We start from the raw sequence: 19,853 nt of genomic DNA, 5'->3' as shown, positions 1-19,853 counted from the left end.
TTTATTAATTAAACTTTTGTTCTTTTTCAATTAATGATTGCATACAATGGACATCAATTAAAAATGGGGAAAAAAGTCATTCATGCCCCTAACGTTTGAGGTTTAGATCAAGCAAGCCGTCAACGTCCGGAAAGGTTCACCCATGCCCCAACGTTTGTAAAAATGAACAATCATGCCCCTCGGTTTAACACCATTTCACGGCTCCTATAGGACTCCGTTAGTGTGATCCTATGTGGCAGAGATAAAAGGATCGTTTATGCCCCTAAGGTTTAGGTCTGGAATCAAATGAGCCCTCAACATTTGAAAAAGGTTCACTGATGCCCCTAACGTTTGAAAAGGTTCACTTATGCCCCCAACGTTTGAAAAATGAACAGTCATGCCCTAATTTAACACTGTCTCATGGCTTCCCAGACTCCGTTAGCGTGATCCTACATGACTAATATTTACCGTCAAATTTTTCTCTATGGTCGGTCTTTCTCTCAGCAACAATAGTCTGTCATTGCAAAGCCATTTTATTACAAGACCGAGCTAAACCGATAGACTGCCCTTCTCCAACAATGGAATAAGGAATTCTCTTCAGTAATCGGTATCTTATTTGATGAAACTAGACAGAAACGCAAAATAAAAAAGAATACAATCTCTATCCTTTTAGTTAATCGTTTTATATAATTGTTGGGTTTCTAATTTTTGGAGGAATGTAATTGTCGAAGCCAAACACATGAAGAAGATGAATAAACTGATTTTTTTTTATAATGTACGTTTAATCGTCCTCAATGATAGCGGACAATTATTACCCATTAATTGTTTGACGGTGGTCGCTTATGGTTGGATTAATGGAAAACACTAAAAATTAGCCACGTATGATCACACTAATGGAGTTTGAGAAGTAATGATAATGTGTTAAATTGGGGGCCTAATTGTTCAGTTTTTTCAAACATTGGGGGCATAAGTGAACCTTTTCAAACATTAGGGGCATAAGTGAACCTTTTTTAAACGTTGAGGGCTTATTTGATTCTGGACCCAAACCTTAGGGGCACAAATGATCTTTTTATCTCTGCCACGAAGGATCACACTAACGGAATTTTAGGAGCAGTGAAACAGTGTTAAATTGAGGGGTCTGATTGTTCATTTTTACAAACGTTGGGGGCATAGGTGAACCTTTCCGGACGTTGAGGGCTTACTTGATCCAAAACCCAAACTTTAGGGATATGAATGACAATGTCTATTAATGATCTTTAAGTTTTAAGTCAAATCTGGCTTCAAAAAGGAGACCGGAATACCAAATATTTTCACGCAAGCACTATGCATAGACGACGGCGCAATACTATCACTGGATTATTTGATGAACAGAAACGTTGGCACACGGATCCTTCCATTATCAATCATCTCATTTTACAGCATTTTCAACAACAATTCCATACTACCCTTCAACATGATTCTAATGAGGTACTCTCTTCGTTTACATCCAAAATAACCCCTCATATGAATGATAAATTATTCCAAACGGTTACGGATGTGGAAATCTCCAATGCTGTTTTTTCTATTAACCCATCTAAAGCACCGGGTAGTGATGGCTTTACATCACTGTTCTTTCAACATTATTGGCATATTATAAATAGTGATATTACCAATTCTGTTATACACTTTTTTAGAGGAGGACATTTATTAAAAAGTTTTAATCATACGATAATTGCCCTCATACCTAAGGTCCAAACTCCCACGGTGGTTTCTGAATTTCGTCCAATTAGTCTTTGTACCACCTATTATAAGATTATTTCCAAAATTCTCACATCTAGACTTCAAGGTATTCTTCCATCACTTGTCTCTTCTGCCCAAAATGCTTTTACTAAAGGTCGATCAATAGCGGATAATATCTTACTAGTGCATGAGGTGATACACTACCTGAAAACTAAGACAACTGGCAATGTTCACTTTATGGCACTCAAGTTAGATATAAGTAAAGCTTATGACAAGCTAGAATGGCCGTTTATTGAAGCAATGTTACAAGCTTGGGGTTTTCACCCTCAATTCATTGGGTGGTTGATGGAATGTATTACTACGGTGTCATACTCTATTCGTATTAATGGCACTTCACATGGTTATTTTAAACCAACACGAGGACTTCGCCAAGGGGACCCGTTATCTCCACTCATTTATGTGTTGTGTTCTGAGGGTTTCACACATATCCTAGCAAGGGCAGTGCAAGCAAACACATTGACAGGAATACGTATAGCTAAACATTGTCCAACTATTACACATCTTCTATTTGCAGATGATACTATCATTTTTTCGAAGGCCACATTTTCAGATATAACGGGTATTCAACATCTTCTTAAGCAATATGGCGACATCAGTGGGCAGTATATAAATTTTCACAAATCGTCAGTTATTTTTAGTGCCAATGTTGATCCTTACCATAGAAGCCTATTGACTCATCTTCTTCAAGTTCCCCAAAACATCATTCAAGAAAAATATCTTGGCCTCCCGTTTCAGCTCCAGCGTTCTAAAACTCGTTCTTTTGCTGGTATTGTATCCACAATTGTATCTAAGTTACATGGATGGAAGGAGCAATTCTTATCTTCAGCTGGCAAAGAAATAATGATCAAAGCCGTAGCATCTGCTATTCCAGTCTATGCCATGATGTGTTTCATTATCCCAAAATCCCTCTGCACTCGTATTACTCGGGCAATTCGTCAATTTTGGTGGGGACAACAACGTGACGAACGGAAAATTTGCTGGATACCTTGGCAAACAATGAATCGAAGTAAATGGGAAGGAGGATTGGGCTTCAAGGATTTAGCAACATTTAATCATGCGCTTCTTGCTAAACAGTGCTGGCGACTGTTACATTCCCCACATTCACTATTATATAAAGTGTATCAAGGGAAGTATTTTCATAATTCAGATTTTATACATGCTTCCATAGGTAACAGACCTTCGTGGGGATGGCGTAGCCTCCGTTGGGGTTTCCAATTACTCTCTAAGGGTCTCAGATGGCATATTAATAGTGGCACTTCCATACATTGTCTCTCAGATCCATGGATTCCGAGCTCCTATCCTTTTAAACCCCAACACTCGGCCAATATTCATCTTGCTCCTCAATATGTGGTACAATTAATTAATCCTCAACAACGCAGTTGGAATGTGCCATTAATTCAACAAATCTTTGCCGCGGAAGATGCCTCAATAATTCTTTCAATTCCTCTTCCTTATTGGCCACGATAGGACAATATTCTGTCAAATCAGGATATTATATTGCATTACACCAAGGGTTCCAACCGTTTACATCGTCTATTCCTGCAATGAACAAAAAAGATTGGCAATTCTTATGGGGTTTACTGATTCCTCATAAGCAGAAGCTTTTTATTTGGAGATGTCTGCATGATGGTCTTCCGACAGGCACAGCGTTAAATATACGCCTACATATTGATGCGACATGTGGGTTCTGTGGGGTACAAGAAGATCTTATGCACATACTTTTCCATTGCACTAGAGCTCAACAAATTTGGTTCACTTCCCCTTTAAATTTTCGTTTTATATGGGAAATGAATTCTCCCTTTGCAATGATTTGGAAACACACTACTTCTCAACTTCAGCATTTGGATCCATCTGATGCAGCTACTCACCTTTTTATTTCCATCCTCTGGCATATTTGGAAATCCCGAAACAAATGGATTTTTCAGGGTTTAGAGACTCCTACACTTATTGTTATAAATACTGCTATTCAAACATGCCAAGAATTTGCAGAAGCTCGGCGGTTGGAGCAACCAGGAACATTTAGGACTTTGAATAATATTAGTCAGTCTGTTCCGGAAGACACAAATATTGCAATTCCGGATGGATTTCACAAATTATCTTATGATGCTGCGGTGAATTCTCATAAAAAATTTGGTTGTATTGCGGTGGTGGCCATTAACTCTTGTAATTCACGTCTCCTCAAATTTTCAGCTGTTTTCCGACATATATGGGACCCTGGCATACTTGAATGTTTGGCACTTCGAGAGGCTATGAATTGGGCAATTCAGAATGATTGGAAGAATGTTATTTTTGAAGGCGCACTCCAAGTATCCTCTATTATTAACTCAAACATTTGTAATGTTGCAGCTTTGCAGGGTATTTGTGAAGACATTTGGCATCTTAGACGATCCTTCACTTCGACAATCTTCCGTTACATTCCGAGACAGGCAAACAAGCTAGCGCATTAATGGGCACAATCGGTCAAAGCTTCATATAGTTAGCCTTAATCATTTTTTTTTTTGGATTTTTAGTTTTGTTGTTCTTCTATCTATCTTTGTTTTAAAAAAAAAAAATCTTTAAGTTTTAATGATTTTTTTGAACATGAGTAAATCCGCCAGCAACTCTTGCCAATCTGTAAATGATCTTTAAGTTACCATGATGCATGTACAATTTCTCTTATAGTTGCAATTTCAAGTCATTTGGATCCATTTGATCTGGAATTATAAATTTATGGGTCTGTTTGATTTTAATAAAAATAATTGGATTTAATTGATCTTGACATACAATTTTATGTATTAAAATGACCATTCCCTCGTTTATTTTAGACTGCAGTGTTTTTGGCCATTCATAAGCAAGGTTAAAAAAAGTATATGGCGAGCAATTGGTCATTTTATAATTTCATTTTTTTAAAAAATTATTAATTTAAAAGTGAAAATATAACCATTTGATTTCAAATAAAAAATAAAAATAAAAATTATAACATATATAAAGTTACGAGAGTAATTAGCTCTAAAACTTATCAACAAAATTTAGATTTAAAAGATTTTAAATCCTTTTTTAATGTTTAACTTTAAAAAATTAATTTTTGTCCAAACAAAATTTATATAAAGGATTAATGTTATAAGTTCATCAACTTTGTAAGTTTTTATAATTTAATCACGCCTTTTAGAATTTATCATAAAATACACATTTTTTTTTCCAAATTCATACAAAGTGATGAGGTAACATTCATTTATTTGTATAGTTTATTAAAGTGAAGGTCATTTTTCGGCTGCCGTCTCAGCAAATTATGATTCCGTATATGTATTTGAAAAAAAAATTAAGGTATTTTATGATAAGTTTAGAAATTGTAATTAAATTAAAAAACGTATAAAATTGATTAATTTTTATAACATAATCTCTTTATATAAAACATCAAAAGTTTAATGGCTTAATATATTATTTAACCCTTAAACTTGACCACCTTATTCCCTGTTGCGACTCATAAACTAGTTTTGTGTTTCATTAAACCTCTTAACGATTTTTTGTTCTATTTAACGCCTCAAACTATACCATTTATTCTATTTAATCCCTTAACTATTTTTTTTGCCTATTGTACATTTAAATTTTAAATTTTTATCCATTTGACCTCCTAAAAAATACAATTAATTTATTTTCAACCATATTATATCTAACATGAATGTTTAGAAGTATATAAATAAATTTTTATGTACGACGACATATAATTTTTTTAAAATATGTTTATTTAAAATTTTAATAATTTTTTTGTAAATTATTGACGCAACTAGAAATTAGAAAGAAAAGGGTAGAAATAAATAAAAAATATTTAAAATTGATCAAATGATTACATTATATTACATCTTAAACATGTAAATATTTTTTTACATTTCAACAATGATAAAAGAAGTTTGTCTCTTTTTGTAAACGATATTTATAAAATATATAAATTTATTATACTTTGATAATATTAAATGAATGTTTAATTGATTAAAAATATTTAAATTTTAGTGTGTTCCGTAAATTAAACTCGAATTTCTAATTTTAGAAATTTTAAGATACCAACTTTTAATTTTTTTGCAAAATCAAACTTTTCAAATCAATTATGAAGCTTTCAAGTTTGTGTTTAAATTGCAAAACACGCTAAAATTCATGATTTTTAAAGCAATTAATCCTTAAATAGATTTTTAAATAATATATAAAATATATCGCTCTTTATATTAAATGTAAAAATATATTTATATCCTTTTTAAAATTAATACATTGTGTAAGAGGTTAAATGGATAAAAAAATACTTTAGATGTTCAGTCGGAAAAACATTTTGTTAAAGAGTTGAATAGAACAAATAGTATAGTTTGAGGGATTAAATAGAACAAAAAAATAGTGAAAAGGTTCAATGGAACTCAAAACTAGTTCAGGTGTCAAAGGGAACAAAATAATAAACTTTAGGGGTTAAATAATATCTTAAGTTAAAGTTTAATCATTAGAAAATTAAGTTATCAAGACAAGTTAAACATTATCCTACAGAAACACAAAGCACATGAACACCAAATCAAAACAAACCTTAATTTCATGACAACATTCAACGAATTCGATCAATTCAACGAAGCTAAAAAATTCGACGATTCCAAAACCGGCGTTAAAGGTTTACTAGACTCAGGCCTCACTACTATACCTCGTATTTTCATCCACCCACCCGAAACTCTATCCGGTATCAACCCCGTTAACCGAAAACCCGGCTCCGATCATGTCATCCCGACCATCGACCTCTCCGGAGTTCACTCCGGCGACCGGAGATCAACGATTGTGGAGGAGATATCACGTGCAAGTAGAGAGCTAGGGTTTTTTCAGATAGTGAACCACGGTGTGCCGGTGGAAGTTTTGGATAAGGTTATTAACGGAGTTAAGGCGTTTCATGAACTGCCGACGGAGGTTAAGAAACGATGGTATAGACGGGATATGGTTAACGGAGTTAACTTTTTTTCTAATGTTGATTTGTTTAAGTCTAAAGCTGCTAGTTGGAGGTGTGTGTTGTTTCGATAATATTGCATAATTACTGTTATTTTATCTGTTTAATTGAATTCTTGATTAATTTTACGAAGCGCGGAAATAAAAATGCTGAAATTGAAAATGCCGAAATATGGAAATAGAATCGATTATAAATATAAAGTTTTTGAAATATTTTTGACAAAAAATCTAGGAGATGCTGATATTTAAGGCTCGAAAAATTTCTGTGCATTATAGCATCAAAATTATCGAGAAATTCTCATACAAAGAAGGTGCGAGACACGGAAACTTAAGGCTCGAAAAGATTCCGTGCAATATAGTATGAAAGTTCTTGAGAATTTTTCATAAAAAGAAACTACGAGATGCTGAAACTTAAGACTCAGAAAGTTTCCGCGTTACGTAAAAGTTCTCGAGAAATTTGCATAAAAAGAATAATGAAACGCCCAAGACTCGAAAATATCTGTGCATTGTAGCATGAAAGTTGAGAAATTTTCGTTACAATGTAGCATCACAGTTTTAAATTTGTTTGATATATGTTATGTAGGGATACGCTTCAGATAAGGCTAGGTTCCAACTTAGCAGAGATTCCTGAAATTCCGGAGGTATGCCGGGAAGAGGTCATGGATTGGAGTGAAGAGGCCGTGCAGGTGGCGGAGCTGTTAATGGAGTTGTTATGTGAAGGGTTAGCAGTGAAATCAAGTACCTTGAAGGAGATGTCATGTTTAGAAGGCAGGGTGATGGTTGGTCACTACTATCCGCACTGTCCTCAGCCTGATCTTACGGTTGGGATCACATCACATACCGATCCTGGGGTTTTAACTCTGTTACTTCAGGACTCTATTGGCGGTTTGCAGGTTAGGCATGGTGATGAATGGGTTGATGTTACTCCTGTTCCGGGAGCTATTGTTGTTAACATTGGAGATATACTTCAGGTAAGAATAAGCTAAATTATACGGAATTTTTCGAATACTACCTCTCAGTACTTTTTAGATATTTTGAGAAACGCTTCCGAAACTCTATATTTATAACTAGTAAGTAACTACTAACTACTCTTTAAAAATATGTTTTGCCATTTTCTGTTTTTTAGTTTTCCATTTAAGTGTCTCTGTTTCGGTGCTATATAGAGAATAAATTATGTCGAAAGAGTGAATGCTCGAGTTGATAACTGATGTTTGATGCTGTCTACTAATTTTCCTGTCTGCAGATTATGTCCAATGATGAATACAAAAGTGTAGATCACAGAGTGTTGGCTAATCCTTCACACGATCCGCGAGTTTCCATTGCCATTTTCTTCAACCCTGGCAAGAGAGACTGCCAGTACGGGCCCCTTCCGGATCTAATTTCACCAGAAAAGCCAGCTATTTATAAGCAATTTACGCTCGTGGATTACATGAAAAAATTCTTCTCAAAGGAATTGGATGGCAAAGGTTTGACAGGTTACTTTAAGCTGTAACTAAAATACCTAAATGCAGTATTGTAATAAAAAACAGGACAAGCAAGTACATTGACATTTTAATCTAAATTATACCGATTGAATGACATTGTATTCTAAATTAAAAGTACCGAAATGGAAAACAATATAAATTGTGTTTTATAAAAATATGGTATAAATATAGAGTTTTGTTTCAGAATTGTTTTGAAAATGAAATGAAACTATCAGAACCCTTCTCCCCTTAAAAATAAAAGGAAAAGAGGAGGGATGAGTCTCATTAGGCCAAAGCGAAAAAAACTGAAATGAAAAGTGATGAAATAATTTTTTTACAAGAATAATATTTTAAATAAAGAGTTTTCACATTTTAAATTGTTTCTCGAGAAGTTTTTGTGCAACATATTAGAAACCGCATACAGTTATGGAACTCCATTTTCATGAGTTGCAGAGACAGAGCTGTTCGATTCAGTTTTCTTCGTATGCCCAAACCATTCAGCCATATCTTCATCATAAGTAGCTTCAACATACTTGAATGTTCCCCGTGTGTCATCATCATATTCAACTTCTTCGTCACTTTCGCTCGTTGTGATAACACTTTTATTTTTCTTCTCTAACATCTCTGCCTTCCATTTCTCTCTTTTTTGTTCATCTTGAGACAAAATGCTCTTACCTCCTACAATTGGGAAGTTCATATATCTAGCATCTTTGTTGCATAAACTTGAGTCGTCGTCATCTTCTTCTTCCTCTACAAATTTCCAGTTACGTGGACCTTTTTTTCTATTTTTTCTATCGCGTTTTTCAGATTTATCATTCGCAGCTTCATTTTCAGCGTTGTTGGAGCTCAACCTACTATAGCCTCCATTATCTTGTTCAGGTTTAGTAGATACATTGTTGGGAGAATTTAATGCCTTTGACCTTCTATGATCACATTTCAAGCACACCATATTTCTTCTGAAATTAATATAGTTGCACCTGGAAAAAAGCTTGAAGAGTAAGCGACTAGGGGTGTGAAAAACCTAACCAAATAGAATAACCAAACAAACTGAAAAAATAAGTTCAGTTGTAGTTGAAATCTTTTCGATATTTTTTTTTAATTTGGTTTGGTTTGTTAAAAGATATATATTTTATGATTCAATTTGGTTCAAACCGAATGCATGAGTACTGATATCAATAGGCTATTCTACAGAAAACTTACGATTCACATTCCCACTCCCCGAGACTTAGCTGCCGCTTTGGAGGTTTCTCTTCACACTGTAGACATCTTGTATTCTTTGCAAAGTTCAAGAAATTGCATCTGTAACAATTAAAAGTGACATAAGAAATCAAGCATAAAGTATTATCATGCCATGAACAAATGAGACAATCATTACTTTTCACAAATCCAGTCTCCTTTTTTCAATGGAAGATGATCTTGATCCTCTTGTAGTCGTCTTAGTCTATCTTGAAATAAACCATTACAGCGTAAACATCGAACATTCCTGGCGAAGTTGAGGAATTTGCACCTGAAAGCCATGAATTAAAAAGGAAAATGTTAATTTCACTCTAGACCAATAATAACAAATGGACCAGTATCGTAGAAATCGCGAGATATGCAATCTAGTATTACTTGGGGCAAAGCCAATCCCCTTGCTTCATTGGAATATTTGCTTGTCCTTCAGTAGCCTTTGGCGGATCAGTGTCATCTTGGTTACTGCTATAATCAACCATTTCCTTCAGCAACCTTCTAACAGATTCCTTAACGATTTTGTTTTGAGATAACTTGTTATCCGAATTAACCAAATTGGAATCAAGCCCGTAGGTCAACAGAAAGCGCATGACATCTACAGTGCGACCGCCTTCATCCTCACGTGCCTTGACATATGCCCTTTCACAGTCTCCCCTCATCTTGCAGGAGCTGCAAACCTAAAAAGATCCTCTCCTAAGTTAAATGAGCAGACAATAACACACATACAGAATCTATAAATTCTGACCATGAAAATTCATAAAATAAAGTGCTGAATCGTAACAGATCTTCTAAATGTGAAAGGAAAAGGCACAGAACATACATTTCCTTCATCAATGCGCACATGTGCTCTAAGGCGTTTCCCTGAGTTGACGACTTTCCTATCTATGCTTGGGCAGCCACATACTGCAATGAAGTGGATATCTCTCCGAGAGAAAAACCTGACAGCAAACAAATCTCTTAGAAGGTTGATAGAATTCCTTTATGATGCACAGAAAGCGAAACAGTGAAATGGGATATGTTGAAACAGAAAATGGCAAAATAATTTTCTTTTTTACAGTTATTTAATAGGTTAAATATATTAAGCTATGGAGTTTCTTAAGCATTTTCAAAAACTAAAAACAAACACCAACTCGTCAAGTTCCCGTGCAATATAGAAATTCCTTTAATTTATAGTTGGAAGCAAGTATCTAATAAGACTAAGCTCTTGTTTCTTGCCCCTTGCTTTCCCTAATAGTTCAAAAGCTGAAAAATCTCCTCTTACTAGAATAATACTCCACGGGGAACTGCCGCATATATAATAATAACTGATCAAACACATAGTCAGCTTACTGATTCCAAGTTGTCTGAGACGCATCACAACTTTCTTCATTCTCTTAAATGTTAGGAACCGATTCCAAGACACGCAGCTTTAAAGGGACATATCTAAGTTCTCAGGTACCAATTTTTATTTTTTATTGGTGACGAGGACTCACTCTCCCGAGTCGAAGCTCAAGATCATTGTCAAATCACGGGATGTGGACCACTCGCAAGCCACATATCTTGCAATTTCGGGCTATAATGGCCAGCAGTCCCGTCAACCACTCCATTTATTATAAAGGGCGTAGTTTGAACCCGTGACCATAGCGCACAGATGGTCTAGGCTTAGACCACTAGACCAAACCCATGCGGTGTTTTGCCTTACCAGCCACTCATAAAATGGCGTTCTTAAAACAGACACCATTCTATAGCATTAACCCAAAATCAAACAGGTTGCGTGCATACTCCGAAAACAAAACGGGAACCTATCTATAATCAAAAAAATTAAAATGAAAGCCGAAATCCAACATAAAAAAATGAACATAAATAGAAATTAATATCTCAAAATAATATCTTACAAAACCATTCTAATTCATGCTACAAAAAAATTGAAAAACTACTCTTATATTACCGTATGAGCCCGCATTGATCCCGAGCAAAATTAAGGCAGGCCGTTCGAATCCAGTTCGTTTCCTTCGAACCCAATTCACCATTTACAAACGGGTTCTCTTTAGCATCAAAATAACCTCTCTTTAACAACAATTCCATCAAATCTACCCATTCAGGCCAGGGATGTGAAATATGAACCGTCGAATCATTTCGTTCAGTCTGTTTATTTTGAGCACAGAGTTCATTGCTTTTTGATGATTGGTGAGATATTTGGTATCTGGGTCTTGAAGAATCGACCCTTTTAACTTCATCGAGAACAAAATCAAGCTTTGAATTGGGATTTAGGGTTTTGGAGTTACTACTGTGTAGCTGCGAAATGGGTACTGTGAATTTGGGGGTTTTTGTAAAGTAAGTTTGGAGTGTGGAATAGAGAGATTTGTAACGAGATTTGAACATTTTATGGATTTGATTAATGGAGTTTACGAAGATGGCGGGAAAATTAGGATGAAATGAAACTATCAATTTGGAGCCTTCTCTAAAGGCTTAACGGTCCGATTTTCAAACATTGTATAGTATAGTAATGTTTTTAGAAGAAAGGGTCCATGAACAACTAATCTTAAATTCTTTTATTTTTCGGTCAGATTATTCCAATTCCGGATCGGAACCGGCGGTTTAAGGGTTAATCTGTCGATAAGGTGCTATTTAGTTTTTAATATTTATATATAACATTAAAAATTTGATAGATTAATTTTATATTGTAAAAGAAAATTTAAAATAATTTTATCGCAATAATTAGAAATTTTCTAATTTTTTTCGCATCCCTCACCTGCAATTTGTATTTCACGCATTTTTAAAATATAATTATCGAGTAATTTAACCCAAAATAAAGAGTTTTGAAGTTACTTATTCAAAAAACAAAAAATGGCATTAAATGGTTTTGTGTCATAAAATCAGAGGGCGTGTTGACCCTTTGTTCAATGTTTTTAAAAGTTATAGTACTATTTTTACACTAAAAAACATATATTCCTTTTTGTATTAAATTTTATATTATCATCAATAGTTATATATTATTTTATTATTTTACAAATTATATCTAAACTTAAAAATTTGTACATATTTATCCGAAAATAAAAATTATTAATAAAAAAAATATTCTTATTGTTTTAGTTGTTTATTATTATCTAATAATAAAGAAGTATATTATTTATCAAATATATAGTGTAATTAGTTTATGATATATAGTTATATACTCTTTATGTATTTTTCACAATTTAGTTACTTTTAATTTTTATTGTTTGAAATTGGATATGCAGGTACTTCAAATCAGACGAAACTAGAAGGTAGGATAAACAATTGTTTTATTATCCGTCATTCATCAATTATCTTTTTATTTCTTTAAAATTATTTTATTTTTGATCATTTCACTTCACTTTCTTTAGGCAGCGTCAGCGTGACCTAGTGTAGTTAGTAAAGCGTCTCCAAATTTATTTGGAGGTCGTGGATTGAAAATCCATCTCTATAATTAATATGTAATAAAATGAGATTTTAGTAGTTGGATGTCATCTATAATTAAAAAAAAAATTATGGTTATTTGACTTTTTTTTCTTTCTAATCCAATCATATTAAATACCTGAATCGTGTCATGTGTGCGATTGGAACTTTAAGTCCAAAAAATAACGGTTTAATACATAGTTTAACCCCTAAATTTGTACCCTTTTACCCATCTAACCCTTAAATTACACGTCTCACCTATCAAACCTCTGAACTTGTTAAATAATCCGATTTGACCCCTGAACTTGTTAAATAATCCGATTTGACCCCTGAACTTAATAAATCCATAAATATTGAATCTCTTAGTGTCCACCTGTCAGTTGAAACATTCTAGAAGAAATTGTGTACGGATGGGTTCAATGTTTATGTATTTATCAAGTTTAGGGGTCAAATCGGGTTATTTAACAAGTTCAGGGGTTCGATAAATGAGACGTTAAGTTTGGAGGTTAGATGGGTAAAAGAGTACAAGTTCAGGGGTCAAACTATGTATTCAGCCAAGAAATAACCGTATTATAACATATGCTTCATGTCCTGGGTAATTGATTCGGACACCACTGTATTTTCAAGTTTTTTCATATCAATCATTAAACTAAATTTTTTATCATTAAACTTTTTCTTCATATAGGATTTTTTACTGAAAATTACTTAGCTGGTAGCCGAAATTTATTTATTTTTACTTGAAAACTTGCCAAGTAAGCATAATTTGACCTAAAAACTCCTTTTTAAAATAAAATTATGTGCATGTGATAAATATTTAAAGTAATATTAGTTAAATCCGGTTGCCACATGTCAACGTTCGGCTGCCACCTGAATATTTTTTGTCAGATAATATCAAAATAAAAAAACTAAAAGTTTAATAATAAAAAAATAATTTAATGACAGAAATGAAAAATTTGAAAATTCAATAATATTCAAAATCAATTACCCTTTATATCCTTATTCAAAACTGATTAATGTAAAAAATCCAATCAGGATCTAATTATCGTTTCTTTTTAAGAAGAATTAAGGATTATTTTAAATATAATTAAAGGAGACGTGAAAATATAATATAAGAGTCCATCATAAAAAGATAAAATATGGAGTACAATTAATATTCAGTAACAAATTGTCAAAAAGATATATCCAATGTAGAAGTATCTTCACATTTAACACAAAATAGAACATGTTACAAACTTTTCAAAATAATAATAATAATATTTACAAGCTAATAATTTTCTCATATATGACCGGAAGAAATTCTTAAAAAAAATTCAGTCTAATATGTTATCTGTCTAACCTATCATATGACACGTAATTCAAATAGTAGCACTATCGTAATTTTATTTATTACTACTTTTTTATACATTTGAATAATAATATTACAATAATGTCATTATTTCAATGACGTGTCATAATATGATAGACTTAGTTCACAGATGATGTGGTACACTGAGTCTATTTAAAAATTTCTCATGTGACTGGTTAATAAAGTAGAAAGTCTAGATTACTAATAGTTTAAAATTTTTATTTATATTTATATGACCAATATTGTTCGAGTATCAATGACATTTAAAATACGACATTGAATTAATGTAGGATTCATAAACTAATTGATGGCTGCAAAGTCAAGCGATTCTTTTCCTTGGTGGGAATTGCTAAAGAAATTGGTCATGTAATCTCCAAATATAATTTCTCTATAAATAGCTAATCCATCTTTTTTCACCAGTTGAGCCAATGGTCCAATTTTTTGTGTTGGTTTTGGAATCGTAAAAATTGGTATTGACACCCTTGATTTTTCACTTGTTGTCCTCACTCTATGTTCTGCACTTTTATACTTTCCATTGCTTACTATCTGCAGCAAACAATAGTGTGTTTGATAAAATATTTAACAATTTAAACTCATCAATGATTAATTTTAAATTGAATATTTAACAATTTTAATTTAGGAGATTAATTATATTTGTATCAAATTAATTATTTGTAAATTAAATAAAGCTTATAATAAACTTAAACTAAAGAAAATAATCACAAAAGGAAATAAATCTTTTGAAGGTGTCTGACATCTTATAAAATAATAAAACGAGCATAAATGAGTCTCTTGTACATAAAATAATAATTTGTTTTTATATTATATTAATTTTTTTATATCTCTTAATTTAGGCATATAACATCTTATTGTTGTACTTCAATTTTTTTTATTGCATTACATACGGGAACTTTTTAATAGTTATTTTTAGTTAATTTAAAAAATATAGTTATTTTTAGTTGAAACCAGACTTACTCGAGTCAAGTTCGAATATCATTCGAGTTCATAACTGAAGTTGAGAATTTAAGTCAATTTAAACTCATTCTCGAGCTTAACTCATTCTCGAGCTTAACTCATAACCTAAGAAGCACGGAAACTTCAAAAAAGTTGCGTTTCCCGTTTCAGAAATGTTTCAGAAACCAAAAACTCTTGGACACCCGTACGAAACGTTTCGGGCCGTTTCCGTAAATAATAAAAATTAAAAATTTGTAAAAAAATTAAAATATTACCCACAAATAAAAAAATCTAACTAGTTACCTATAATTTTTACATTTCCATTGTCGACAATACATCAAATATACTTATTTGTGTTGAATTATATTATACTTTTTTATATATTTATAAAATTTTAAATATTTAGTATATTAAAATGAATTATTTTGTTAGTTATCATAAATATTTAGATAATATTTTTATAAATATATCCCTATATTTTTGTTATTTGCACGTTTTCCCCACGTTTCGTGTCCTTCATTTTGAAAAAATTTTGTTTTCCCGTGTCCGTTTCGTATCGTTTCCGTTTCCCATTTCCGTTTCCGTGCTACCTATAACACATTTGAGTTCAATTTCAGCTCGACTTTTTTAGACTCCTAAAGTTTCATGTATAATTTTTTTGAATTTTAAAATAAGCTAATTATTACTCCAAATAACGAATGGAACACAAAAAAGTTGATGATTTATTCCAACCTGTAACATATCACCAACATTAATGACCAAAGCACCAGAAATTGGTGGAATCTCCATCCATTCTCCTTTCTTCTCACCATCTTCAACTTTGACATACAAACCGCCAATGTCATCTTGTAATAACACAGTAAGGGTACCCATGTCGGAGTGTTGTCCCACTCCAACGGTAAGTTCAGGATTCGGACATGTCGGATAGAAGTTCATGTTTACCATCTTCGACCCGATCAATGCTTCTACTATTTCATCTTCTACTTCCACTCCTAGCTTAGTAATTAGAACATCCACTATTTTTTTCACCATCTTGATTGATGTTCGTAAATATTCCAGTACAACATCCCTGAAAAAGAATAAATGTAACGCATGATCGTTATTGATAAGTCACTGCTGCTTCGACCCCATGATGTGTTATTACAACGTTATCAATTATAAAGACAATAATTATTGATTTGTTGCAATTTATGCTTTATGGTGGTTTGAAACGACTCTTTAAATATCCTAACTCTATAATTAAGCTAGGTTAAGAATTTTTATGGTCCTAAATCCTGACTCAATGTTTCATTTAATATCAAAATTTCAATTTAGATCAAAGTGGTACCAATTTTTTTATTTTTATTTTAGATAACAGTATCTCGTCAATTTCTAGTCTCAAATGACAAATCGATAGGATGCACCTTTAAAATATATTGACACCACATTTATCACATGAGAGTCGTCATCTAATGTGCACTTTGATATTATAAGAATAGGGTGATCAATATATATTATATATGAGTCTAAAATGTTGGATTTGGAGTAATTAATATATTTTTTTTAAAATACTTTGGCTTAAGTAAAAATTAAAGTCCGTTGCTTACTTGCATTCCTTAGGCCAATGTTGATGTGCTTCTTCATCAGTAGTATACATCATGCTTATATAATCTTTCCATTCCAATGCCTTCTCTTTCTCCGGCACAAAACTGGTGCCATACTTCACATAAGGGCTAGGGCTCACACCCTTGCAATAGATAGCCTTTCGTTCGGGTGGTTGGTTAAAGAGACTATGAGCCGCATGCTTCAACGTCTCTAGCACCTCGACGGGAACACCATGGTTCACCACTTGGAAAAACCCTAAAGTCTCGGCGGCTCTAGCTAGTTCCTCCGTCACTCGATCATGCTCCGGACCGTCTAGTTTTGACAAATCAATTGGTTTGTTTTCATTTAATGTGGATTTATGTTTGTCTATTCTTTCTTCTGGAGGTTGAACATATTGTTGTGGTACTTCTGATAGCCCTAAATCTACCATCCCTTTCACGCCATTGCCGTCTCTCACAACAAAATTGAATAATGAGTTTGATTCTGAAAAACTTGGATGAGCCATTTATCAACTTATTTTAATACGGAAACAATATACGTTGAGCGGAAATGTGAAAATCAAAAATTAAGATGGAAAATATCGAAATAAAAAATAGAGGAAAATAATATGTTTTATGAAATGTAATATAAATATTAAATTTCCGAGTTTCAAAATATTTTAAAAAAGGGAAAGAAAATGCAGAAATTTGTTAGTAAATATATTTTCTTATGGATGTTGAGGGTTCTATTATATATACTCTCTAGTCTCTCCTATTAAGAGGAAATGACCAACCATACTCTCTGACTATTTTATCTGTAAATGTATTAACTCATAAAATCTAAATCTGAAAACCTAAAATTTGAATTGATATTTAAAGCAATAACTATTTTTTTTTGTATGCCAGAGCCATATTGATATGTATTTATTTTCCATTTATATTATTGTATATCTGTAACTAATTTTTATTTGACTTATTCATCACCCCTTTTTCTTTCTCCTTTTTATCCTTTTTTATTTATCCATTTTTACAGTCAAGAAATCAGAACAATGCACTCCTCTTCTAGTAGGCAAATTAGATAATCTTACAAAAAAGGCCCTTAGGCTTTTTGACCTTACTATTGTTAACAACTTTGCCACGGAGCTTTCTCAAAAAAATTCTAGAAAATTAAACTTCATTCAAAAAGATCTCCTAGAATGTTGATAGAATTTCTCCATGTTGCATGGAATCAAAACGATGAAACGGGATATGTTGAAATGGAAAACGTAGAAATGCATTTTTACAAAAATAGGTTGTGATATAAAGTTTCGGAGTTTGAAAATGTTTATGAAAACTACAGCGAAATGCTGAAATGTGGAACTCGATAAGTTTTCATACAATATACAGCTGGTTGCGGAATTCAATCAATTATACTAGTGAATCACGCAGTGGCGGATCCAGAAAATTTGTGTGATGGGGTCCATATATATTAAATTTTTAAATAACAAAAATATTAATTTTTTGATTTTTTTAATATTAAACAATAAGTTGGTTTATTAATTATCCTTGATTAATTTGTGTATCTTTAAAATCTTAAATAATTGCATCATTATTCACACTATTAAAAGTTAATCCTTCGTTATACTTTAAAATTATAGTATATATAGATATATATTAAAAAAAATTATATATGAACAAGACACTCTAATTATTTAAAAATTTAATTGTGTACTTAATAATTTTATATAATATTTCTAAGGTAAATTTAAATTTTAAAATAACTTAAATTTTATTTTAATTAATATAAAATGTATCAAATATTCTGAGATGGACAATAAATTTTGCTGTTAAACATTGAATTTATGAAAAATCTATAGGTTGTAATTTGATTTTGTTTAAAAATATGGATATGTTATAGCAAATTTTATTTAATTTCAGAAAGATGGGGTCCATGGACCCCACCCTCTCCTATGTGCATCCGCCTCCAGAATCACGTATTGGGCTAAATAATTATACTGGAAAAATTCACAGGATAGATTGGAAGGTTATAAGCGGACCATTTAAGTACCAACCTCCATAAACAGAATTGAACTTGATATAAGCAATAAAGAGAACACTAGAATTTTAACGAGGTTCATTCAAAAGACCGGCTTACATCTTCAGGCACTGCCCAAAATACACCACTAATCGAGGGAAAGAACAGCAAACGGAAGCCTTAAAAATAGTAGGCTAGTTTGCTTTAGAATGGGATGCTTAGGAAATGGAGAGTGGGTTTTCTTTTATAGGTGAGGGAAGACCCCCACCTCTCCCTCCCTAAGCAATGTGCGACAAACTTCAATACTTTAAATGAGCCTATTTCAACAAATCTTCATTTAGGCAAATTTTCTTTTTCCACAAACCCAGAATACATTTAGCAGTGCTTTATGTGCTTCAAAAAGCGCAAACTTTCAAATTCTGAGAATACTAATCATATTCAAATAGTGTTTGAACTTAATTGCTGTCACCACTTTTGTCATCATATTTGCAGAATTTTTCGCCTGCAGGATTTTTTTCGTGGTAAAAATTTTCTGAAGTAGAATTCCACCTTCTTTAATAACCTCTTAGATGAAATGATACTGGACATCGATGTGCTTCGTCCTTGCATGGAAAACTTGGTTCTTTGCTAAGCGAATAACACTCTGACTATCACAATGATTCTCTACATGTTTTTGTCCAACTCTCAGTTCACCAAACAACCTTTGAAGTCAAACTGATTCTTTAACAACCTCCGTACTTGCCATGTAATTTGCGTCTGTAGTTGGCAAAACAACTGTTAATTGCAAAGTAGACTTTCAACTAATCAACGCCTTTGCTAATATAAACACATAGCTTGTACTCAACCGCCGCTTATCTAAATCACCCGTATAATCGAATCACACTACCGAACAACACTTTAACCATCTTTCTTGCCCCGCTCAAATATTAGACTAACATGTCAAGAATATACCGTAGAATCCATTTTATAGCTTGTTTGTGAAAATCCGCAAGCGTACGGATGCCAACTTATAATACAGGCTGTGAAATCCAAATACCGTATCCACGGGGAAACATATTAGATACACTCAATTATAATACTCAATTTGAATAGCTAATAAGATCTTTGAATGTTGTTATTAAACTAATTAAACTAAAAGAGCAATTATGATAAAAATTAATTAAAACTGTAATTAAAATGGAGTTTAA

General features: G+C 32.5%; 3 protein-coding genes across 4 annotated transcripts; 1 reads left to right on the top strand and 2 right to left on the bottom strand.

Moving 5' to 3' along the window:
- The first annotated feature begins 6,237 nt into the window (after positions 1 to 6,237).
- Positions 6,238 to 8,372, top strand: LOC126681067 (1-aminocyclopropane-1-carboxylate oxidase homolog 4-like). Its single transcript, XM_050376445.2, has 3 exons — positions 6,238 to 6,758; positions 7,286 to 7,673; positions 7,946 to 8,372. The coding sequence occupies exons 1-3, from the start codon at positions 6,307 to 6,309 to the stop codon at positions 8,192 to 8,194; spliced, it is 1,089 nt and encodes a 362-aa protein (XP_050232402.1). The 5' UTR covers positions 6,238 to 6,306; the 3' UTR covers positions 8,195 to 8,372.
- Positions 8,373 to 8,483: 111 nt separating this feature from the next.
- Positions 8,484 to 11,865, bottom strand: LOC126681066 (zinc finger protein VAR3, chloroplastic-like). Of its 2 annotated transcripts, none has more exons than XM_050376443.2 (6): positions 11,323 to 11,865; positions 10,216 to 10,333; positions 9,777 to 10,072; positions 9,541 to 9,672; positions 9,366 to 9,464; positions 8,484 to 9,142 (listed from the first exon to the last, which is right to left on the bottom strand). In XM_050376443.2, the coding sequence occupies exons 1-6, from the start codon at positions 11,754 to 11,756 to the stop codon at positions 8,590 to 8,592; spliced, it is 1,632 nt and encodes a 543-aa protein (XP_050232400.1). In that variant the 5' UTR covers positions 11,757 to 11,865; the 3' UTR covers positions 8,484 to 8,589. The 2 variants fall into 2 exon arrangements, with proteins under 2 accessions (XP_050232400.1, XP_050232401.1); XM_050376444.2 differs by lacking the exon at positions 11,323 to 11,865 and adding an exon at positions 10,725 to 10,977 and having other exon boundaries at positions 9,777 to 10,064.
- A 2,571-nt stretch (positions 11,866 to 14,436) lies between these two features.
- Positions 14,437 to 17,179, bottom strand: LOC126679851 (scopoletin 8-hydroxylase-like). The gene is made up of 3 exons (XM_050374858.1): positions 16,677 to 17,179; positions 15,823 to 16,159; positions 14,437 to 14,682 (listed from the first exon to the last, which is right to left on the bottom strand). Exons 1-3 carry the CDS (start codon positions 17,177 to 17,179, stop codon positions 14,437 to 14,439), a joined length of 1,086 nt encoding a protein of 361 aa, XP_050230815.1.
- Between the last annotated feature and the right edge of the window lie 2,674 nt (positions 17,180 to 19,853).

Source organism: Mercurialis annua, linkage group LG5 (assembly GCF_937616625.2).
Source record: "Mercurialis annua linkage group LG5, ddMerAnnu1.2, whole genome shotgun sequence".
NCBI lineage: Eukaryota > Viridiplantae > Streptophyta > Magnoliopsida > Malpighiales > Euphorbiaceae > Mercurialis > Mercurialis annua.
Note: the sequence above shows the minus strand (reverse complement) of the source record. Positions and strands in the feature narration are given on the sequence as shown.

What these genes read in the sequence shown, in the direction of transcription:
- LOC126681067 (XM_050376445.2), top strand. Translation starts at nt 6,307, where the DNA reads ATGACAACATTCAACGAATTCGATCAATTCAACGAAGCTAAAAAATTC. An exon ending in TCTAAAGCTGCTAGTTGGAG is followed by an intron (nt 6,759 to 7,285) that starts GTGTGTGTTGTT and finishes TATGTTATGTAG; the next exon opens with GGATACGCTTCAGATAAGGC. An exon ending in ACATTGGAGATATACTTCAG is followed by an intron (nt 7,674 to 7,945) that starts GTAAGAATAAGC and finishes TCCTGTCTGCAG; the next exon opens with ATTATGTCCAATGATGAATA.
- LOC126681066 (XM_050376443.2), bottom strand. Translation starts at nt 11,756, where the DNA reads ATGTTCAAATCTCGTTACAAATCTCTCTATTCCACACTCCAAACTTAC. An exon ending in GGGGATTGGCTTTGCCCCAA is followed by an intron (nt 9,673 to 9,776) that starts GTAATACTAGAT and finishes CATGGCTTTCAG; the next exon opens with GTGCAAATTCCTCAACTTCG. An exon ending in GGGGAGTGGGAATGTGAATC is followed by an intron (nt 9,143 to 9,365) that starts GTAAGTTTTCTG and finishes GCTTTTTTCCAG; the next exon opens with GTGCAACTATATTAATTTCA.
- LOC126679851 (XM_050374858.1), bottom strand. Translation starts at nt 17,179, where the DNA reads ATGGCTCATCCAAGTTTTTCAGAATCAAACTCATTATTCAATTTTGTT. An exon ending in CATTGGCCTAAGGAATGCAA is followed by an intron (nt 16,160 to 16,676) that starts GTAAGCAACGGA and finishes ATTCTTTTTCAG; the next exon opens with GGATGTTGTACTGGAATATT. An exon ending in ATGTTGGTGATATGTTACAG is followed by an intron (nt 14,683 to 15,822) that starts GTTGGAATAAAT and finishes TGTTTGCTGCAG; the next exon opens with ATAGTAAGCAATGGAAAGTA.